The 20081-nt window shown below is 38.7% G+C and overlaps 1 protein-coding gene and 1 pseudogene across 1 annotated transcript in view; both read left to right on the top strand.

The window, feature by feature from the left end:
• The window catches only part of LOC127028692 (poly(A) RNA polymerase GLD2-like), a 72779-nt pseudogene extending 65476 nt beyond the window's left edge, over positions 1-7303 (top strand).
• Positions 7304-13090: 5787 nt separating this feature from the next.
• The window catches only part of LOC127028688 (cardiomyopathy-associated protein 5-like), a 45144-nt gene continuing 38153 nt past the window's right edge, over positions 13091-20081 (top strand). The window contains 2 exon segments of the mRNA XM_050914389.1: positions 13091-13212; positions 18476-20081. Coding sequence (XP_050770346.1) covers positions 13091-13212; positions 18476-20081 — 1728 coding nt within the window.

The raw sequence follows: 20081 nt of genomic DNA, 5'->3' as shown, positions 1-20081 counted from the left end.
TGTCCTGGCTATGTCCCCTCCCAGCTTCTTGCACACCTGCTTGCTGGCAGAGCATGGGAAACTGAAAAGTCCTTGGCTTAAGATAAGCGCTACTTAGCAACAACTAAAACATCAGAGTGTTATCAACATCATTCTCACACTAAATCCAAAACACAGCACTGTACCAGCTACTAAGAAGAAAATTAACTCTATCCCAGCCGAAACCAGGACACAAGGGTTTGTCACAAATTGAGTGGTTTAGATCACTTAAAGAATCGCTGTCAAAGATATTAGTAAAAGTGATTTTTTTTAATGTGAATTTGTAAAAGCGCGACTTAACAAAGTTCGATGGCAAGGTTCACTCTATTACTTACTACATGTGAGAAACATACAAAGGAAAATCGAGTTAGAATCGATTTAGAATGATTTACACAGAGACCGGAGATGCAAAAAGGTAAGGGAGACCCTCCCGTTGAGTCACGAGGTTCAGAGTGGACCCCCTTGCTTTCTAAACTCCTGATGGAGCTTAGGTGCGGCTAGGTCCAATCTTAGTCCCAGACTTGGTCAACGGTTTACGTCTAATGGAATTAATGGAAGGGATACAAAGGGTAAGGAAAGTCTCCCGTTAAATTACTATGCCAATTTGCTGGGGAATGAGTGATTATGGATCCTATACGACTTTGAGGTAGCAGCAATTTAAGATTTAACACTGTTACAATAAATCACAGGATTAGGTTATATGATTTCTAACAGTACTTAATCATCAGCCAATTATCAGAGTGATGTAATGAAGTTTGCTATCAGCACTACAAAGTTTCCTTAATCAAATCGCACACACATACAAACACACACACAGATATAGAGGTTAACCTATAATCAAGATTTTTCTCTCTTGGCCAATTGTGATAAATTATTGGTACCAAATGATCTTTAAAAACCTTGCGAAATCTAATTGTAGTGAATTACTCACTATTCTCCTTTGCAATATTTGTCAGCAGATGATCTTTGACCCCTTCTTCATCAGCATCTTTCAGCAGGCGATCTTGGAAATCCTCGCAAAATATACTCTTTAAAATCCTCGTGAAATGTACCACTTAAAATCGTTGCAAAACTATCCTTAAAATTCTACCCTGAGAGGCGTCCCAACTTGGGAGGAGATACTGGGTCACAGCCTGCTGCGATCCCGGAGAGCTCAAAGGGTCTCACTTAGGATCACTATTTATAGGATTGCGAGATGATTGACTTTGGTCAGTGTATTTCCATTCTGGCCATCATTCTTGTCAGGTAATTCTGGCACCCTCCAAGGCGGGCCATGATCCAAGCAGCAGGAGTTTCAGGTACAGTTAGGGAGTGCCTAATCATCCTAATTCACTGTACCGTAGCCAGGATAAGAAAGTACCAGATTGTCTAAACTCACTGCACAAGAATGCAATGTTGGCTGGTCCTGACATCGCAACGTGGCCCGGGGGGGGGGGGGGGGGGGAGCGGCCTGCACCACCACAGGGTTGAAGTTTTAGGATAAAAGAGGAGTAGAACTTGGACAGGAGCCAAACTGTATGGAAATAGTTGTTAGAGACTGGGAAAATTTTGCTGGGGTGGATGGGAGGAATAAGGCAGAAGTCCTGTGGTTAGACACAGACACTCCTCAAGATTCCTGGGGGGTGGGAGTGCACTGTGTGTGTGTGCATATAATTTCCTGCATTTGTGCTGCTCTGTGCAGAGAATAATTACCTACTGGTGAAATTAGTTATTCTGTAGCCTGGAGCTCACCAACTTGGCTGTAATCATATGGACAGTGTGAAGCCACATGATGGGATTCCTGTTCTTTATTTGACTTGGAAAAAAATCAACTACCAGTCATAGGGGAAAAAATACACTGAAACCTGTGAAGAATGCATGCTTGACTCTGCAGTCTCAGAGTTGAGAAATGTGAGAATTAGAGTATCTGCACAGCCGAAATGATTCAGGACAGTGCAGGGCAGACATTGCCAAGGCTCTGATCTGCATGTCGGAGGTGGGAATGCTGGGCAGCTGTCTGCTTATGTCACATGATGCTGATCCACTGTGTTGCAGGTGGGGGGCTGTGTGTTTCAAGCTCTCAATTTTTTTTATGATGTTACAAAGTGACTGAATAATTAGGTTTGCCCTCTGTCAGCTTGGAAAATAGAATATCAACATACAAAATAAGCATTTTAGAATTTGTATTAAATGGGCTTGATTACATGCAACTTTTTCTTAAGAGTGTGTTTTGCATTTGAACTATTAAAAAAGCAAAATTATCTATAGGTGGCATATCTGATTCCTTCCTGTTACTATGTGCTTCAAGACTTGATTAAGAGTGGGTTTTATCCTCACATACCAAGTTATTACTTCTAAATTGGAAGGGAAAAAATTAAATTTCCTATTTTAACTTGAAGTAAGCTTCATGTTCATAACAGCTGTTAAGCTGAACTAGTTTAACAAAGCACGTAGATAAACTTCTGTGTACTTTGAGAAGAAACTTTTAAAAGCTAGCTAAACATGTCAACATATTCTGGCTTCCAAGTCTTTGTCAGATTTTCCATGTAGCGGACTAAAATTCCACTAATTGGTATTATTGCATATATTTTTAATATTTTAAAAATATTTGCTAGATTACAAGAAGTCTATATCTGCAAGTTGTCATAATTCTACATGTAGTGCTATATTTAGGCTTGCTCAAAGAAAAAAATGTATTCTGTTTTAATTTTTATTGGCCTTAAGACTGATTCTCACTTGTATTTCTGCTGTTTGAGGAACAAATATAGTAGAGATGCTCTTTTCAGACAGTTTAAAATCTGGCAGGCTATTACCATTTGTCATGGTTTAACCTTTAAGGGATACAGAGAACTTTGCTTTTAGCTAATGTTTGTGAACATTCCTTGTCAGAAGCTCTAAATTGCTAGCGACTGTTCTGGTTTCAGTTTAAATCTTCTCTATATCAAATAATATCATATATTCTCCTGTTGAAAAAGACACAATTTGGAAAAGCTAGAAACTTGGCAATTTTGTGAGACAATTAAATTGATAGTCATTTAGGGAAACTGGATCAGAAGCTAAGCTGCACCTGATTCATGCTTGTACTTTTAAATCTTTCAGATCCATATGTTAAAAATAATTCTAAAAGTAATTCCTCAGGGCTTGGTTTGCAGCAGTTCTGAAGTTTTATGATTTCTTGTATTTTCATTTGGAAAGATGATCCCCTTTAGCTTTTCCCTCAAGCATCAGTGTTAAAGTTTTATTTTTTTTTTTCTTTTAATATTCTCATGTCTGTGTGTGAACAAAATAACTTATGATGGACTCTCACTGTCCTGATGGTTAGAAAATGTAGTATTGTAAATAGTAGCTGATTGCAAAATTATTCTTGCTGTCCTCTAGGGAATGAGTTTGTCTTTTGACAGTCAGTAAATATGCAGGACGAATAAAGGGAAGAAGTGAGTCAGCTTTTGTGACTAGGAAGAGTACCTTTTTTCCCCACTGACAGTTTTAGAAGATTGTACAGCTTTGCTCTTGTTGCTTTAAAAGAAAAAAAATCTCTTGATTCGACATAAAGTACATAAAGGTCCTAGCATTAAAGAAACAGTTGACATCATATTTAAGACACACAAAAAATCCCGTACTGCTTCACACGGTAAGGGGTATGGAATTCTTACTGGCAGTAGGTCACTGTGTCAAATTATGTGACTGGTTTTAGAGGACTAGGTACCTTTCTTATTTGTGGCCAGTTTTATGCTCCAATCTAAATGTATGATGCATTCTAAAGTAAAATAAATCTGCCTGTAAACGTCCATTAAAAAAACTTTATAGGTAGTTTGAAGAAAAACCTTTTAGAAACATGCCAAAAACATTTGTTGCTTGAAACAATTTATTTGATTTTGAATTTAAATAACTTTCAGTAACAAACCCAGTGCCATGGAACATGTTCCAAATTTGAAGTCCCAGTCTCTATAATGGCATAATCCCTTCTGATGTCTGTTTCATGCTTTATTTCACTATATGTCACTATGTGAATAAAAGCAATTCATAACCAACTAAACAAAAAAGCTACCTGATCTAGCAAATACTTCTATGGTTCGATGGCCCTTGAGGACTGTCATAAATTTTGCCAGTGTGAAATACACCACGTGTTATTTAAGCAGTTCTCTAGTAAGGAAAAAAAAGACTGTATAAAATCTGTTTTGTAGTGCATTGTAATGCATAGTCTCTACATCATAATTCTTTAGTATCTGTTACTTTAATGTTGGCAACCTTATCAGTAGCAAGGAGTACTTTTTTAATCCTTCAATTAAAAAAAAAAAGTTCCAAAGTACTAATTATGTTAGCAAAAAAAAAAAGAGAACATCACATAAATTTGTAGTCATTTCGAAGGGGTAAACCCCAAATTGTTAACTTATTAATAGCTATTGTAGAATAGATATGAACTGATAAAATATATTTTTACAGCAGTTGGTACTTCTTACATAAAAAGTTATAGTAAATATTTTACTGTACTCCTTGTATTTCACTGAGAAGCTGTTGAATGCGATGAATCTAAAGTGGACAGCTCCAAGAGGGACATGTGTAGCAGTTTCAAAACATTTTAATATGCAAAATCATATTCTGATATCTCATCACAGACTATTAAGCAGTAACAAATAACTACTGATGCATGAATTCAGCACAATCATAGCATGCTTCGATAGAAATAATAACCTGACTTTATTATGGATTACATACCATTAGAGTGAGTGCTCAGTGTTTGGGGCTTTTCTGGATGAATGTTATGTAGAAATAAAGATTGAGAAGCAAAGTGGAATCAGCCACTCAAAACACTCTTGGGAAGCAATGATACGTTGACTCCTCTGTTTTTTGCCCGAGTACTTGCTCAGTGAAGACAGCATAGCTCTAGCTTTTTTTTTTTTAATGTTTTTAATGTTTGTGTTTGTTTGATCTTGCAGAGCCCTTTGATGGGACAAACACTGCTAGAGCTGTACATGAAAAACAGAAGTTTGATATTATCAAAGATGAATTTCTGAAGGTAAAAAGTGCATTAGAGTTAATTTTTCCAGTCACTTTGGTTTTCAAGACAGTTATACAAATGGAAGTCATTGAACCTGCCTGTCTCTGATGTTTGTTATGTTTATTTTTATGCTTTGTACTATATATATATGATAGAAACTTATTCTTAAAAATGTTTGTGGAAAATTATTTAATAAGAGTATTAATGTCTATATGCCATCAAGCATCAGGCTTAAGTTGAAATGGATACTTGAAATAGTAGACCCTTTGTTTTAGAATTATCAATTTTACACACACAAGAAAATCTAATGATAATTAATAGCTTTAGAATCACAACTTTATCATTTCTTCCTACATTAATTTGACTGGTAATAAACAATGTTTTATACCTCTTACTATCCCTTTTTTATAATATTGCCACCAATGGGTTTCTGCTGTTTTTTGACAACTGAATTAAATTGTTACTTTTCTTTAGGGAGACCACACTCATAATTTTAGAACATGAGTAGTTCAAACTGGAGCTTTCACTGTTCCAGGTAGTGGAGGAGGCAAGGAAACTTTGAACGAAGCAAGCAAAGATTTAGGCCTTGATTAAACATCCTTTTTTTAAAAATCCTAGCTGCCAACTCATTTGTATGCTTGTCTCCTATCATAGGCATTGCATTTGGAATTATGTTCATATATCTGAGCTCAAATTCTGGTTTTCTGAGATCTCTGACTATTCATAATGTAGTTTATGACTAGGGATTAGTGCACAGAACTGGCTTCCACCTTTAACCAGTTAGACTTCCTTGTATGCTGTCATTGGAGACTCCTGTTTACTCCAGTTAATCAAGTCCTTAAATATCTCGAGGGTTTCTCCAACAAAAAGGAAATCAATGCCAGATATTTGTAATAAAACAAATGCTATAAGGTGTTGCCTTTATATAGTCAGAAAAGGATAACTTTTTTGCTTTGTAATTCTGTTCAGAAATGTCAGTTTCCTTCTATTTAGCCATCTTAGCATACAAAATACTTAACTGTCCACATACTTTTACATAATATATTTTATTTTGTGAATCTGCTAAAGCAGTGGTTTACAAAGTAGTTTGGGCTCTCACACTGTTCTGTGAAATCAGAGTGAACTTCTCTTTTCAGAGTTTTCAATTTAAAAATTGGTTTCAAAGCTGTGTGGTTTTCCGAAAAATGTAAAAGCAGTTGTTTGGTCCAAGCTGTCTGGAAGCCTGTATACTGGAGTGTTATGGCCCTGAAAAAAATTCCTCTTTACTAGGAACCATAAGGAATGACAGTTGCTTAAAACTACAAGTACTTATGAATATCTTGCACTTTAAGAAGCCTAAGGAATCTGTTTGTCTCGCTGCCATTGAGAGATTATTCTTCCTGTGGTTTTCATTACACATTGTGGTTTAAATGAATTCTACATAAAGACAGGAGGGTCAGTGCAGTTATTTGCAGGTTCATGGCCTAACAAATGTGTCCTGGAATCCAGAACAGAATACAGAAGAAAATTGAAATAACCTATTTTAAAGACACAATTAAGTTCTGGAAATGTCAGAATATAACGTCTTGTATCAGGAACTTTGACATGTGTAAATTTGAGACTGTTATTTTGCAGTCTGAATATCAGTGTAATGCTTAAATAATGTTAACATCTCAGTCTCCGCAAATCCACTCTCTTCTTGAAAGGACGTACCTTGTGGGATTCGCAGGGAGTGTTGCGAGCGACCTTGAACAATTAGACATAGCCTTGAAAGACATAGAATAAGGGAGTAAATAAGTGATGAAGCAGGCACGCAGAAAAGAAGCTGAAGACTGAAATAATTTGGAACACAGATATGGGACCGAAGCCAGAAGACGTGTGTCTTGCTCGACAGCACCAATCAGAAGCTTAGCCACGGTGCGTGAACAGAAGGTATTAACTAATCATGGAACAAGCTTGAGCGCGTGGACAGCTAATGAATCTATATAAGCACAAACTTGTAAGCAATAAAGGTCTTTGGTTTCACCCGCACCAGAGTCCGTGAATCAATCCCTACAGTACCTTCCTCAGTAGTTCATTGCATTTTGTGTACCTTTGGATTCATCTTCCCTTAAAAAAAAAAATATTCAAGAAGGGGAAAAATATCAACCTTATTTTTGTGGATCTGTGAGGCTTACTACTTACAATGGTATTTAAGTATTAATGGCAAAGAAGATTATTTAGCCTTTTAAAACATTGTACTTTTTCCCCCAGTCTTGGCAGATATTACGAGACAAGAAAGACCTGAACTGTATATTACCTTTAAGAATAACCATACAGAAAAGATAACCAACTTTTTCCATTTTCTCCTTATTGGATCCTGCTGAAATAAAGAACAGTATCAAAATCAAGATGCAGTTACCCCATGGTTTTTTATGACATGTTTTTCTCCTTAAACTTTTGTTAAGGAAATGTTTATAGGAAAGACTGCATATTTTATTATTGACATTTGTTAATACAGGTGTTCATTCAAAGATATGTTTTCTGAAAAAGCTTGCATTGTTGACTTCTAGAAGAAACTGTTGTGACTCAAACAGCAGACCACAAGAATAAATCCATTTTAAACCAAATATGGGAATATACTGACTTTTTGTTTCTATAATCTGTGTAATCATTAATTCAGATGCATTTAACCAAGAAATTAAGAAATTCAGAGCTAAACAATGTGTGAGTCTGACTGTATCCTTAAGGCATTGCACACAGTACACACTACTTGACGAACAGACAGCCCATGCTTTACATCTGCTTAACGCAGTACGCACTTTTGCTCAACTTGGCATTTTCCAGTTTTATTTACCTTTTACATGGAACAACAAGCAACAATTTATGAAAATTAAGCTAGATTATTGTTGGTAGTGTTCTGGATACCAAGAACTGTAATCTAAACTGGAATTTTCAAGCAACAGTTCTACTACAAAGAAGCTGAAATAAAAAAGGACAAATCAATATATGTAAATGCTTCATATTCACACAGAGTAGGCAAGATACTTTTTAGTGCTTCCTTTTACATATTTGAAGTAGTAGTGATATCTGCTTTAAGGGGGGGGGGGGGGGGAAGAAAACCCAAAAAACCACAACCCTACCACTGCTACAATAAGCTGGGCTTCTGTTTTGATTTTGTGTAAATATTTGTAAATTGGTTAGCTACTGTAAATTGAATTTAAGTAATCTTGAAAATTTTAGCTTTAAAAAAAAATTTTTGAAATTTTAGACCTGCTGTAGCACAGTTTGTGCCTCTCATATTTGTTATTGAAGACCAATTCATTGTTAAAACTGTACTTATCATTGATGGTCAAATTCATATTTTTACTTTTTGTTTAATATTTTTGTATGGTGTCCAGTGGAATAAAGTTTATATATGGAAAATACAGCTTCTTTTTCCAGTTTTATGTTATTTTGTACTGGATATTTATAATATTTCCTATAATTAAGTAGAAAAGAAAATGGTATGTAAAGATAAGGCCCCTGTTGCAAATCATAAACTTCTATATGGCTATTCTGTGCTGCGTATATATACAGGTATAAGTTTAATCTATTGCTGTTTCTAACTAGATTGTGAAAACCCTTATAACTGTGTAAAATAACAAGCATTATCTCTTCTTGTGCAAACTTTAAGTTCTAATTTATTTCAAGTTTTACAATTTAGAAGTTCTAGAAACCGTAAACTATTTGCCTGCTGTGAGGTTACTTACTACACACTTCATGATCTAGTCTAAGATTTTGGCTTGCTTCTTAAAACAGCTTCCTTCTGCAAATTAAACAGTTTTAATCCGACTCTAACAACCTACTAAAATGTTCTCCCTCCATATGTACATTCCCCCTCCCTGCCTCTCTTCTTTAGAAGGTGGTAGATTTGGTCTCAGTGAAACATTCACTTTGACCTGCTTTATGTGAAATGCAACCAAAAGTTTTTAGTACAGGATGATGTCTGGATTCAAAGATGTTCTACATGGATTTTGGGGAGAGGGGAAGAGAGGGCTGCTGCTCTTTTAAAAGGTGCTGGCTATCTCTTTGTCTACAAAATGTAAAACTTTCCCAACATAGGACAACTAAGAAGGGACATACATGTTCAAACTTGGCAAAAATGTATTTCAAGTGAGCTGGATGTGAGGCACAAAACTTTATGCATGTCTATCTCTTATGAGTTTGCATTGCATCACCTAAGGTGTCAACATATCCCACACCTTAAATTATTGCTTTATGTTTGAAACTGCTTCTTCCTATCTGTTTTTAAAATAGACAATTTTAAAAAATTGTGATACCTCTATGCAATTCCATAAAAATTGACCCACCAGCTCAGTGGTCTTTTTAATACAAGCCAAGATCTGTAGCCACAATGACCTGGGTCTTTAAAAAGAATCTTTTTGTGCTTTTTCTCAAGTTTATGTACTTCTGATAAGCTATATTTATAATCAGAAATATAAAGTCTAGATGGTAGTTTTCCCCAAATGTTTGGGGACGAGCCTGTTTGTTGCATCCTCTCTAACAACAGAAAATTCCCCAGTAATATTTACTGCATTAGCTAAGCAAGGCGCAAGCTGGTGTGACTTGGTTTAACTTATAGTGAGAGAAGCTAGTGGGTAATCTGGCAAGAGCATGGAAAGTGGCAGTGCTCTCGCACATTAAAAAAAAAAAATCAGAAAGGTTCAGAAAACAAATTTCACCAGATGTCATATTATATTATTTTCCTGTCAAGGCAAACAAGAGCAGCTCCACTTTCTGTGGAAGTGCCAGACAACTGGAACAACGACGAGTGAACATAATGATATTTGTTAAATGGTGAGCTGCAACTTTTGTCAGAAAACTTCAGATAAAATACCACAAAATAAATTGTTTGGGGAGAGGGAGTAGGAGCTGAACTTTAACTAACTTTGGATTCAGTTCTGCATAGTCTGAAGTTGTTGAGAGGCTTAATGACCTGGATTTTCATCTACTCTGGGCAGGTATCTAGAGCAAGAAATCCACTAATGGCTATCGTAAATCTTAGTGTTAGCGTCAAGTTTTCCCTTCTCAATTTCAAAATAAAAACCTTCACTACACCTATCCCTTGGTGTGCACCCTAGCAGGAATAGTTTTTCTGGGGGACCTTTGGTAAAAGGTGTTTTTTCATGGCCGACCAAGGTTTCAGCATGTGTGCAAGACGCTAACATCTGAGGCTTATTACTGCCTTGAAAAGAAAATGCTTTAGTTCAGCTCTGTTATTTTAGGAATAATTTTGACTACTTATTTTGGCATTGGGTTTGCCTGTCGTTTCTCACCTTGTATAATGTCAGAAACTGCTAGTGTCTTGTCTAGGATTTTAGGAACTCTCTTTAGTCTTCTAGCAATGCTTTTAATTAACAGGCTCAGAGTTGTACAGGAGGACCAAACATTAGCAAGAGCTTCCCATTCGATAACAGTAGTGCCAGAACTGTCATAGGCTGTATACTGTGAAACTTGAAGTTTGTCTTCTAGCTCTCTTGCTCTCGCTTCTCCTAAAAAGTGATTTTGTAAATGTACTCTGTATACCTTAAGGTGTTGTCCTGGTTTCGGCTGGGACAGAGTTAACTCTCTTCTTAGTAGCTGGTACAGTGCTGTGTTTTGGATTTAGTGTGAGAATAATGTTGATAACACTCTGATGTTTTAGTTGTTGCTAAGTAGCGCTTATCTTAAGCCAAGGACTTTTCGGTTTCCCATGCTCTGCCAGCAAGCAGGTGTGCAAGAAGCTGGGAGGGAGCAGAGCCGGGGCAGCTGACCTGAACTAGCCAAAGGGGTATTCCATACCATGGAACGTCATGCCCAGTATATAAACAGGGGGGAGTTGGCCAGGAGGGGTGGATCGTGGCTCTGGCATCAGTCAGCGGGTGGTGAGCAATTGCATTGTGCATCACTGGTTTTTTTTCCTTTTTTTTCCCTCTTCTTTTTTTGTTATATTCCTTTTCATTACTATTATTATTATTATTATATTTCATTATTATTATTGTTAGTATTATATTTTACTTTAGTTATTAAACTATTCTTATCTCAACTCACGAGTTCTACCTTCTTTCCTGATTCTCCTCCCCATCCCACTGGGAGCAGGGGGAATGGGGAGTGAGGGAGCGGCTGTGTGGTGCTTGGCTGCTGACTGGGGTTAAACCACAACAGGCATTCTGACAGTATGAGAGGTTGTTTTTAAGAAATCCCTTACAAAGAATTCAATATAAACCAATTTAAAGACTCAAATTGAAGGGTGACATGGTTATTTGGGAGAAATAGGCAACCATAATAAAAGGATATAACAGGATTTGCAGATAACCTGAAGTTAGTGTTTGTGAATACCATCCCAATTGCTTATTTGGAACCAATACTTTACTTGAATTTAGGTCACTGGACTCAATTCACAGTATATTTGGTGTTAAATTTAAGTCCATCAGAGAATGTCAGTCTTGATCTAATGGACTCTTCATGCTATGGGGAATCTCATGTATATTTTGTAGTGTTTGTTTTTGTTATCTCTATTTTGTTCTTGTTTTCTCTAATCCTTTTGTGTTTTAATATAAATCTTTCTCTCATTGATTATACAGAGTATGATGCTTGTAGGAAGAACATGAAAGAATATGCTATTCTGGTCAGCTTACAGGTCAAATTAAGTGGTGAGAAGTACAGAAGGGAGAGCACTAGGTCTGGAAATAATTTGAAGGGATACTAGTAAAAGGGTACTTACCTTCCTCTTGCTGTGTTGAAGACTGAATCAAAACTTGTGCAATATGCGTATGCTTAGTATATAAGCATTTCTACAAGACTGTAATGCTCTTCTCTTCCATGTGTAAAGAATGCTAAGTCCTCTACCTTAAAAATTTTCATTGTGCTGTGTACACTGTCTTTGTGCTCATGATAAAATCTGGAGTTTAAGCTTAGTATCTGTTTCAAGTACAATTCTTTGAGAAATTATGTTTTGACCTTGTAAATTGTGTACCTCAGTGGGTAGGTCAGGAGAGCAGACAGGTTTTATCTGTACATGCCGTTTAGGAAATATTTTACTTAAAGTGAATTTGTCGGTAGAATTTTAATTTAGCATTGCAGAGAGAGCTTGTATTCAGAAATACCTGCTTGGGTGTTTCTGTACTTATAACACCAGGAAGAGTTTGCTGATTGATTTATAACCAGCTATTTATTTGAAGAAAAAAATTATTAAAAAGTTATACAATGTTTTATACCTGAAATATTTTGGAAGTTCTTTATTTAGAATCAGAGTTTTGGTGCTTCTCTCTTTCTTTAAAAAAATTTTTTAAAAAATTCATTACTTTGGCCAGTACATATTCCCATTTTGTCTGTGAAAAGCACTGCATTTTGTGTGAAATGCAGAATAATAAAGGGCAAACATGGCTTAACCTAAACCCTACATAGTTTGTCTTTGATTTAAATTAAAATTGGTTCAAGTCCACTGGAAGAAGAAATTTGAAATGTCCTGTGATTTAACACATCGACAAATTTGGGGGTTCAAATATATTCCCTGTGTGTTTTTAAAAACTACAGTGCATCTGATACCTCCTACAGTATGGTATTAATTATTAAAGGCTCATGTCCTAGGCTCATCCGCTAGTAATTGTATTTGACCTCTCTCGCTCAAATAAGTCTCTCCTTGAGGCACTTTGAGTCTCCCAGTGGGCTCAGGGTTGGAACTTGCTTTTGAACATGCTAAATGCACCTTTTTGTGGGGGCACAAGAAAACTCTCCTTCTGCTTCATGTGTGCTGTCCACCCTGAATTCATTAGAACTAGTTTGGGAAGGTCTGCCGGGGCCCCAGCTCCTTCCTCCCTGTCCCTGCCCTGCTCCGCTGTCTTTGTTGTAAAAATACCTTGGCAGCAGTGATGGGCAGGCGAAGGGCTCGAGCAGCCCGGACAGATGGCTGTCAGGTTTTGCCATGTGTCCTGGCACCCTAGGACCCAGGGTACGACTGGCAGCAACTCGGTGCTGTAACTTCACTGCCTTCTATTTAAAGACTGCCCTGAGTCAGAAGTGAGAGCTGCTGGGGATGACAGTTGCTTCAGGCAACCTTGGGGAGGACAGGGTTGGGGGTAAAAATCACCAGCAATGGCCCAAGCTGAGAAGGGCATGGAGGGGTACCATGGCACTGAGTGTGACAGGGCATCTGAGACCTCGTCCTTCATAGAGGATGAAGAAGAAGAGGAGGAGGCAGCTGTGGACCCAGAGGAAGCGGAGGAGCTGACTAACAGGTACTGCCTCCCCCAGGGACTCGCAGCCTCAGGGGAAGCTGGCACCTTTGTCTCACAGCACCAGCCCCGGGGGGGATGCCAGGATTGGGACTCAGCACTGGGTTTAGTGCCTTTTCCTCCCTTCCCTTTCCCGATTGCCGCAGATAAAAAGTGTGGGAAGGTGTCGGGGGTGTGTGTGTGTGTGTGTGTGTGTGTTTCAGATGAGTATGGCTGTAATTAAGTTTTGTGCATTAAGCGCCCACCCTGAGTTCCCTGAAAGCTTTTCTATTTAAAGATTCTCTGGCATGCCAGCTCAAGTGGCATCTCCCTCTGCTCCTCCCTTTCTGGCTGACTCTTTGTCACATATTGATCTTAAATGCTCTGCAGATTTGCCTGTCAGGGAGAAAATGGTCAAAGAATATAACGGTGCATTGAAATTTGTTCCTTTTTACTGCCCTTTCTTCCTTCCCACTTGTCCCTCCCTCTTCAGTCTCTTCTTCCCCAAAAAGGAAAAACTTGTTCCATGCACTCACCACTGCCGGTCAGGATTTGTGTGGCTGATTTTTTGGGTGGAATGAGGAATATTTTATCACTTTGATTTTTTTTTCTTAATAACTCTTGCACAGAAGCTGTTTGTTGTCCTAATATTGCATTCCTACTGTCAGGAAAATAACAAGAGAGACAATGGCCCAGTGCCCAGTGCATGGCACTGGTCCTGTGCAGGATGTGGAGGAGTCTGCAATTCGATCCACGTTTACAGACTCCTCTGGCCATGCCAATGCTGTTGGTTTCAAAAAGAGACCGTGAGGCCTGAGAGTCTACCTGCACATATCAGGTCGCAAGATTTCTTCTTTGTCTTGAGTAAAGCCTATCAGTTTTGGGTGGATACTGTAGGAAGAACCAAAAACATTAATGTTGACAATTTAAAGTATTTTCAGAAACCACATTTTTAAAAAATTTGGGTCATATAGTTCCTAAAATGTAAGTGCTGTGGAGCCATCCTGTGTTTACAAACCTCTCCGAGTATATCACAGTTCAAAGCACTTTCTAACTTTGCTGATGGCCACTGGAAGAGAGTAAGATGGCAGAAGAGAGGTGAGGGGACTCTGTGCAGCCTAACCCACCCTGAGTGCTGTGGGAACGAAATTCAAATGGGAATGTAGCCCAGGACCGTAGGAAAACTTCCTTGCAGTGGAAATAGAGAGCTAGTTTTCCAAAGAAGTGGGAGGACACCCCCGGTGTGTAATGCTGCTTTTCTCCCAAGGGAGATGTTGACTCTTCAGTCCCATACTGGCAGAGAGAGGGGTTACGTGACTATAAATGCTACTTGTACATGGGTGTAGCTGCAATCCTACGAGAAAACAAGCTGAAGTCAGTGGAGTGGAGCTACTCACTGCAGACAGTTAAAACACAACTGATTGGATATTTTTTAATGCAATCTGCTAATAATGCAATGGCTAATAATAACACTCAAATTGTAAAACATAAGTGGGAATGGCTAACTTTTCCCTTAAAGGGAGGGAAATACATGTAGCCTCACAGTTATTTACTGCTTGTGCTGAGAGGATGGCTTCTCCACAGGTGCCTGTTAGTAGCTCCCTGCAGCTGGGTCTTGCTTCTAGCTGGCAGCCTCCACAATGCAAACTTGGGCATTGCATCTCACCATTTAATTAAATCACAGCAATCATTCCCTTTAGCTCTCAGTTATATTAAGAATTGCAGAGTCTATCTCTATCCTTAACAGTCTTACTAATAAGAGAGGTCAGAGTCTAACAGAGAGGCTTTTAACAGCTGTGCTCAGTGGTAACTGAGTATATTTAACTCCATTTGATTAGTTAATTAAGGCTAATGGAGATGTAAAATTTTGGTTTTGGCACAGATAAGGTAACTGCACTGAGCGCTCAGGTTCCTGTGATTTTTGTTTTCTGTCAAAGGGTGTGGAGGAAGGTTAAATCGATTGGCTTTTCACCCATATAACCCTTCTTGTTTTGTTTCTCTTCAGCCTTTTATATAATATTAACTGAGTCCTTGATAAAGCTCTAAATTGCAGTTTGGATCTGAAATAACATTCAGACTTTGAGAAGTTCCCTATTAGGTCTCAACAAAGTGATTAAATCACCGTGTAAAGGAAGTCTCCCACCCAGACCGAAGTGTTTGTTCAATACCTGTGCTCCTTCCACAACCTGTATGGTGGAGAATCCAAAATGCAAGAGCAATGCAGACCTCTGGGGCACGAAGGTGCTGCGGTTTCTCAAGCAGCTCCTGAAGCTGCAGCTGGCAACGCCACCAGGCCATGCCACAATCTGACGTCTGGAAAAGATACCAGCACCGCAGTGGGTTGTGTCGTTTCTCGGGCATTTGCAAGCATCAGGGCAGGGATGGAACAAAATGTCTGAGACTGGCCCAACTCCTGGCTCCCAGCAACTCTTAATAAAAATCAGCTTTGTAGCAGAAAGCGAGTAGCTGTCTTATTGCTTTTAGATAATTATTCATTTGAATTTGGACAGATGCATGAGCCACTGTGTTGCCAGAAGGGGCATCATTAACACCGAAGGAAGTTATCAGCAGGTTAACAAGTGAAAGGCTAGGTTTAAAATAGTGACTTTCTGTAGCTCCTAATTCTCTTACCCTGAAGAAGGAGATGGATGAGCTATAGCCCTAGGAAATGCAGAGCAATAGGCAGAGACCTCACTGAGCATACTGATCACTGTAGGGGAAAAGGAGCAGCATGGTAAAGGCAAAAACTACAGGAATGTACAGAACAAAAACACAAACACAGAAAAAGAAAATATTTCCTTCAACTGGGAAGGCAAGTTGGCCAATACCAATTTTTTTACCCCCTGCCCTGTGTCTGCAGGGTTCAGGTAGGAGCCTTTAGGGGATGAGAGATCTTTTCAGTGCAGGCCATTGCCACAGCTTGACATCTCAGTCATTTTATCTGGGTTGTTTTCAGCTTGCGAGGTGTCATGCAGCAAACAGCAACAAATTTTGTTGATACCAGGAGTGACAAGGTCTGATGTGAAGAGGATGAAGGGAGGCTCTGGAGGATTTTAGAAAGCTGATGGGCTGGCTATGCTTCTCTGCAATGATGGTGGTGTAGTACAGATGGACAGACCTCACTCAGCATGTCTGAACACAACTGCTCCAGCAGCTGGGGAGGTGAAAACTCTTCCCCAGTAAGATACATAAGGGAACATGTGCCCAGCCTGCTGGGCTGGACTAGAAACCTGAAATCCCAGCAGATGCAGAATGGAAGTTGTAGTGAGAAGCAGAGGACTGTGAGAAGCAGAAGGAGGTGATAAGAAAAATCTGTTTTTGAGCTATTATGACAGGAAGCATAAAAAGATTGTCAGCGTCTTCAAGAATTATAAAATGTTTGAGCCAGTGTCCTAGCATGGAAATAACAGACTGACAGCACATGTGCCAACAGGATTGGGTGTGAAATGTCTATGTGGAAAAAAAGGCAGCACTGGCTTTTGTCCCTGGATGTCAGTGGTTTCATACCTGCATTTATGGAGCTGAAACATTGCGAATGTCTTTTTGCAATGGCAGACGCTTCCTCTGACTAGAGAAAGGTCTTTCAGCTACTACTGTGCAGTGTACAAATTGTATACAAAACTAGGGCAGCATTTGGAAGTATACTGGGAGAAAATGCCTGATTTCTGTGTCTTTCATTCTGGTCTTAAAAATATAAAGCCCCAGCTCATTGCACTGTAGAGGAATATGGACTGTGACCACAACTTTGGATATGAGACAATGACTTGAATAATTCAAGCTTTTTGCATAGGCAGGGCCAGGGCAGCCCATTCTTATTCATTAATATCAGCTGAAGTGGGAGTGCTGCTCTATTCTGCATGGGGTTTTATTTAACACCAGGTAGTGCAGAAAAATAGGTAAAAAATATGAGGGCTATTGAGAAGTTGAAAAATCTAAAAAAAAGATTAGGCATCTGTTATTGTGGACTCAAGCCCTGAAAGCTTCCTCAGTACTAATGCTATTGATTTTTTTATTTTACTTTTTGCTATGCCCAAGTCAACCTAATGCCAAGCCATGAAACTGGCAAAGGAAAAGCTAGCAGCAAAGTTGGTATAGATTTGTTTGCTTTGTCTTTTCTGCTGACCTATAAATCTTACTTTATAGAGCTAGCCTTGCTAGAGAGTACTACACCTAGGCTGTAGTACAGATAAACAGCTGTACATGCTGGGTTTTTGGTTTTTGTTTGGGGATTTTTGGCTAAGACATGATGATTATTTAATATTGCACTGTCAGTCTTGCACTGAATTGTGGGTTTTAGTCCAAGCTGTCCTGCTAGGCACGGTCTCCAGTCCAGCAGGGGGGAGTTGGCTGGGAGGGGCAGATGATTGCTGCTCGAGCATCAGTCAGCAGGTGGTGAGCAATTGCATTGTGCATCACTTTTTTTTTTTTTCTCCCCCCCCTTCCTTTTTTGTTATATTCCTTTTCATTATTATTATATTTCATTATTATTGTTAGTATTATATTTTACTTTAGCTATTAAACTGTTCTTATCTCAACCCACAAGTTTTCCTTTTTTTCCTGATTCTCCTCCCCATCCCACTGGGAGCGGGTGGGGGGAGTGAGGGAGTGGCTGCATAGTGCTTAGCTGCTGGCTGGGGTTAAGCCACAACACATACTGATTGCATATCATCATAAGGTTTAAAGTTAGCTTTATAAAACATTGTTATTTCATTCAGGGAGGGCTCAGTATATTTTTATTGTTGAATGTATTCTAAATTACTTTGTTAAATATGTAGAGCGCTTAGAGGATGAAACATATGAGAAGACAGTAACAAACTAGCAGATAGATTCTCTACTCCTTTGAGCATTGTATAATCATTTACACTTAGACAAAGCAAGTGTGGGTGCTAATAAAACACTGACAGTATCTTATAAGTGTTTAGTGCAAGGTTTAAATTACTGTGAGATAACCAGGTACTGGAGAATAGCCCCAGAATCAGCTCAATCTCACACTGGCAAAACAAGGTCAGATCAAAGACTGTTTTTCCTGCATTGTCAAGAGCATTTAAACACCTCCCCTTCATTGAACTAATCTTGCAACATGCAGCTTTATAAAAATTTATCTAAAATATGTTTGTCAGATGAAATATGACTTTGCTTATGTTTGTGTTTCAAAATTTATGCATATGCAGTATTTTTACAACTTTGAAAAGTATTTTTGCTATAATGCAAAAATTTAGATTTCACTGCAATAATTTGATTTGTTGTGTGATTTTATGGCTTTTTTCTTTTTTTTTTTTTTTTTTAGTTTAAAAGATCTTATCCAAAGTGAAGATGTGAAACCCAAGCTGCAGTACATCATGACTAACCCTTCCTTTTCTATGGTAACAGTTCAAAGTGAAGATAGTGGGATAACCTGGGAAACCAGCTCAAGCAGATGTTCTACTCCCTGGGTGTCAGAAACTAGTACAACTTCTGATCTTTACAGTATGGAAAGTTCACCAGTAGGTTCTCCTCCAGGAAAAGTTATCTTTAGTATGGATGAAGGTAAGATTGTTCGGAAAAGGAAGAGTAAATCTTCAAATAGGGTGCTGATGCCTACAAATCTGAAGGGAGGCCAGGGCAATAAAAAACGTGACTCTTCTGGAATGCAGAGGCAAGAACCAAGAACTGTTCTAGGAGAGGTGCAGGGCTCAGTGTTAAACGTTGAACAGATGGAAGCACAAGATGATACAGATGAGGAAATGTTGGATGACAAAGAAGATCTAGAGACCATTGCAGAAGAGCCAGTAAAACGTGCTACAATAATATCAATATTTAGAGAAAGCAGACTGAGAAAAGTAGGGCTGATCCTTGGAGGACCAGTACAAGCTAGAATCCAGCTGTTCAACTCAATTTTTGGAGGGACTGGGCCAGCCCCTGAAACACTAGAGAAAACTAGAATCCAGAGAAGTAGCTCAGTTTCAGGAGATTCTGAACAGTTCCTTGAAGCATCAGTAAAAGAAAGATTGCAGAAGTTCAGTTCACTTTCAGAAGCAACACATCCAAAACCTTTCCAGAAAGCAAGAAGTAGAAATCTTGAAACACCATCAGAGAGAAGAAGGGAGCAAAGACAGCAACCCGCAGCACATTCAAATCAAAGCTATTCTTCACCAACAATGCCTCTTGAAAAACGGCTTACTAATAAAGATGATGTTTCATTTGAAAATGTTAAACCCGTTAAAATGAAAGATAAACCAAACAGATTTTCAAGCTTTGGTGCAGAAACAACTCTTCAGCGTGAAGAAAGAAAAGACAGGCAATCTCTTTTGGAGACTCTAAATCAGGTATCGGGACAGTCACTGAAGTCCTGCCCTCCTGAAGAAGCCAGGAAGCAGCAAAGTTATTCACCTGCGGCCAAAACGGCAATAACAGAGCAATCAACATCCGTTTCATTAGAATCTGATGATAAATCAGAGAAACAAGTGCTGCTTCCTTCAGTTGAAACTGCAAACAAGAAACCAGACCAATCCCTGCTGACAGCATCAGATCCTCTGGATGAACTGATGGAGCAGGAAATTCAGCCCAATTCTGCACTACAGTCTGTTTCAGCAGATTTTGTTAATGAATTAGATAGACAAAGTACCCAACCTATTTTGCCTACAGCATCCATGTCAGAACATCCTGAGAGGGAAGCACAGAAGTCAGCAGTTCAGTCTTACTTACCTAGTGCTCCATCAACTAAATCCAAATATTCCACTCTATCTGAAACAAGACAGGAGAATATTCCTCAGTCATCAGAAACTGCAAAATCTGAGTCTGAACACGTACTTTTACCACATTCTGTATATGAAACAGAGAAGCAAGAAACTGAATGTCACTCATCAACAACTGCATGGTCAGAAACTGAGCATTCAGGTCTATTGCATTCTGCT

This window comes from Gymnogyps californianus, unplaced genomic scaffold (genome assembly GCF_018139145.2).
Source record: "Gymnogyps californianus isolate 813 unplaced genomic scaffold, ASM1813914v2 HiC_scaffold_39, whole genome shotgun sequence".
Lineage (NCBI taxonomy): Eukaryota > Metazoa > Chordata > Aves > Accipitriformes > Cathartidae > Gymnogyps > Gymnogyps californianus.
The sequence above is the reverse complement of the archived record's forward strand: the minus strand, read 5'-3'. Positions and strand labels throughout refer to the sequence as shown.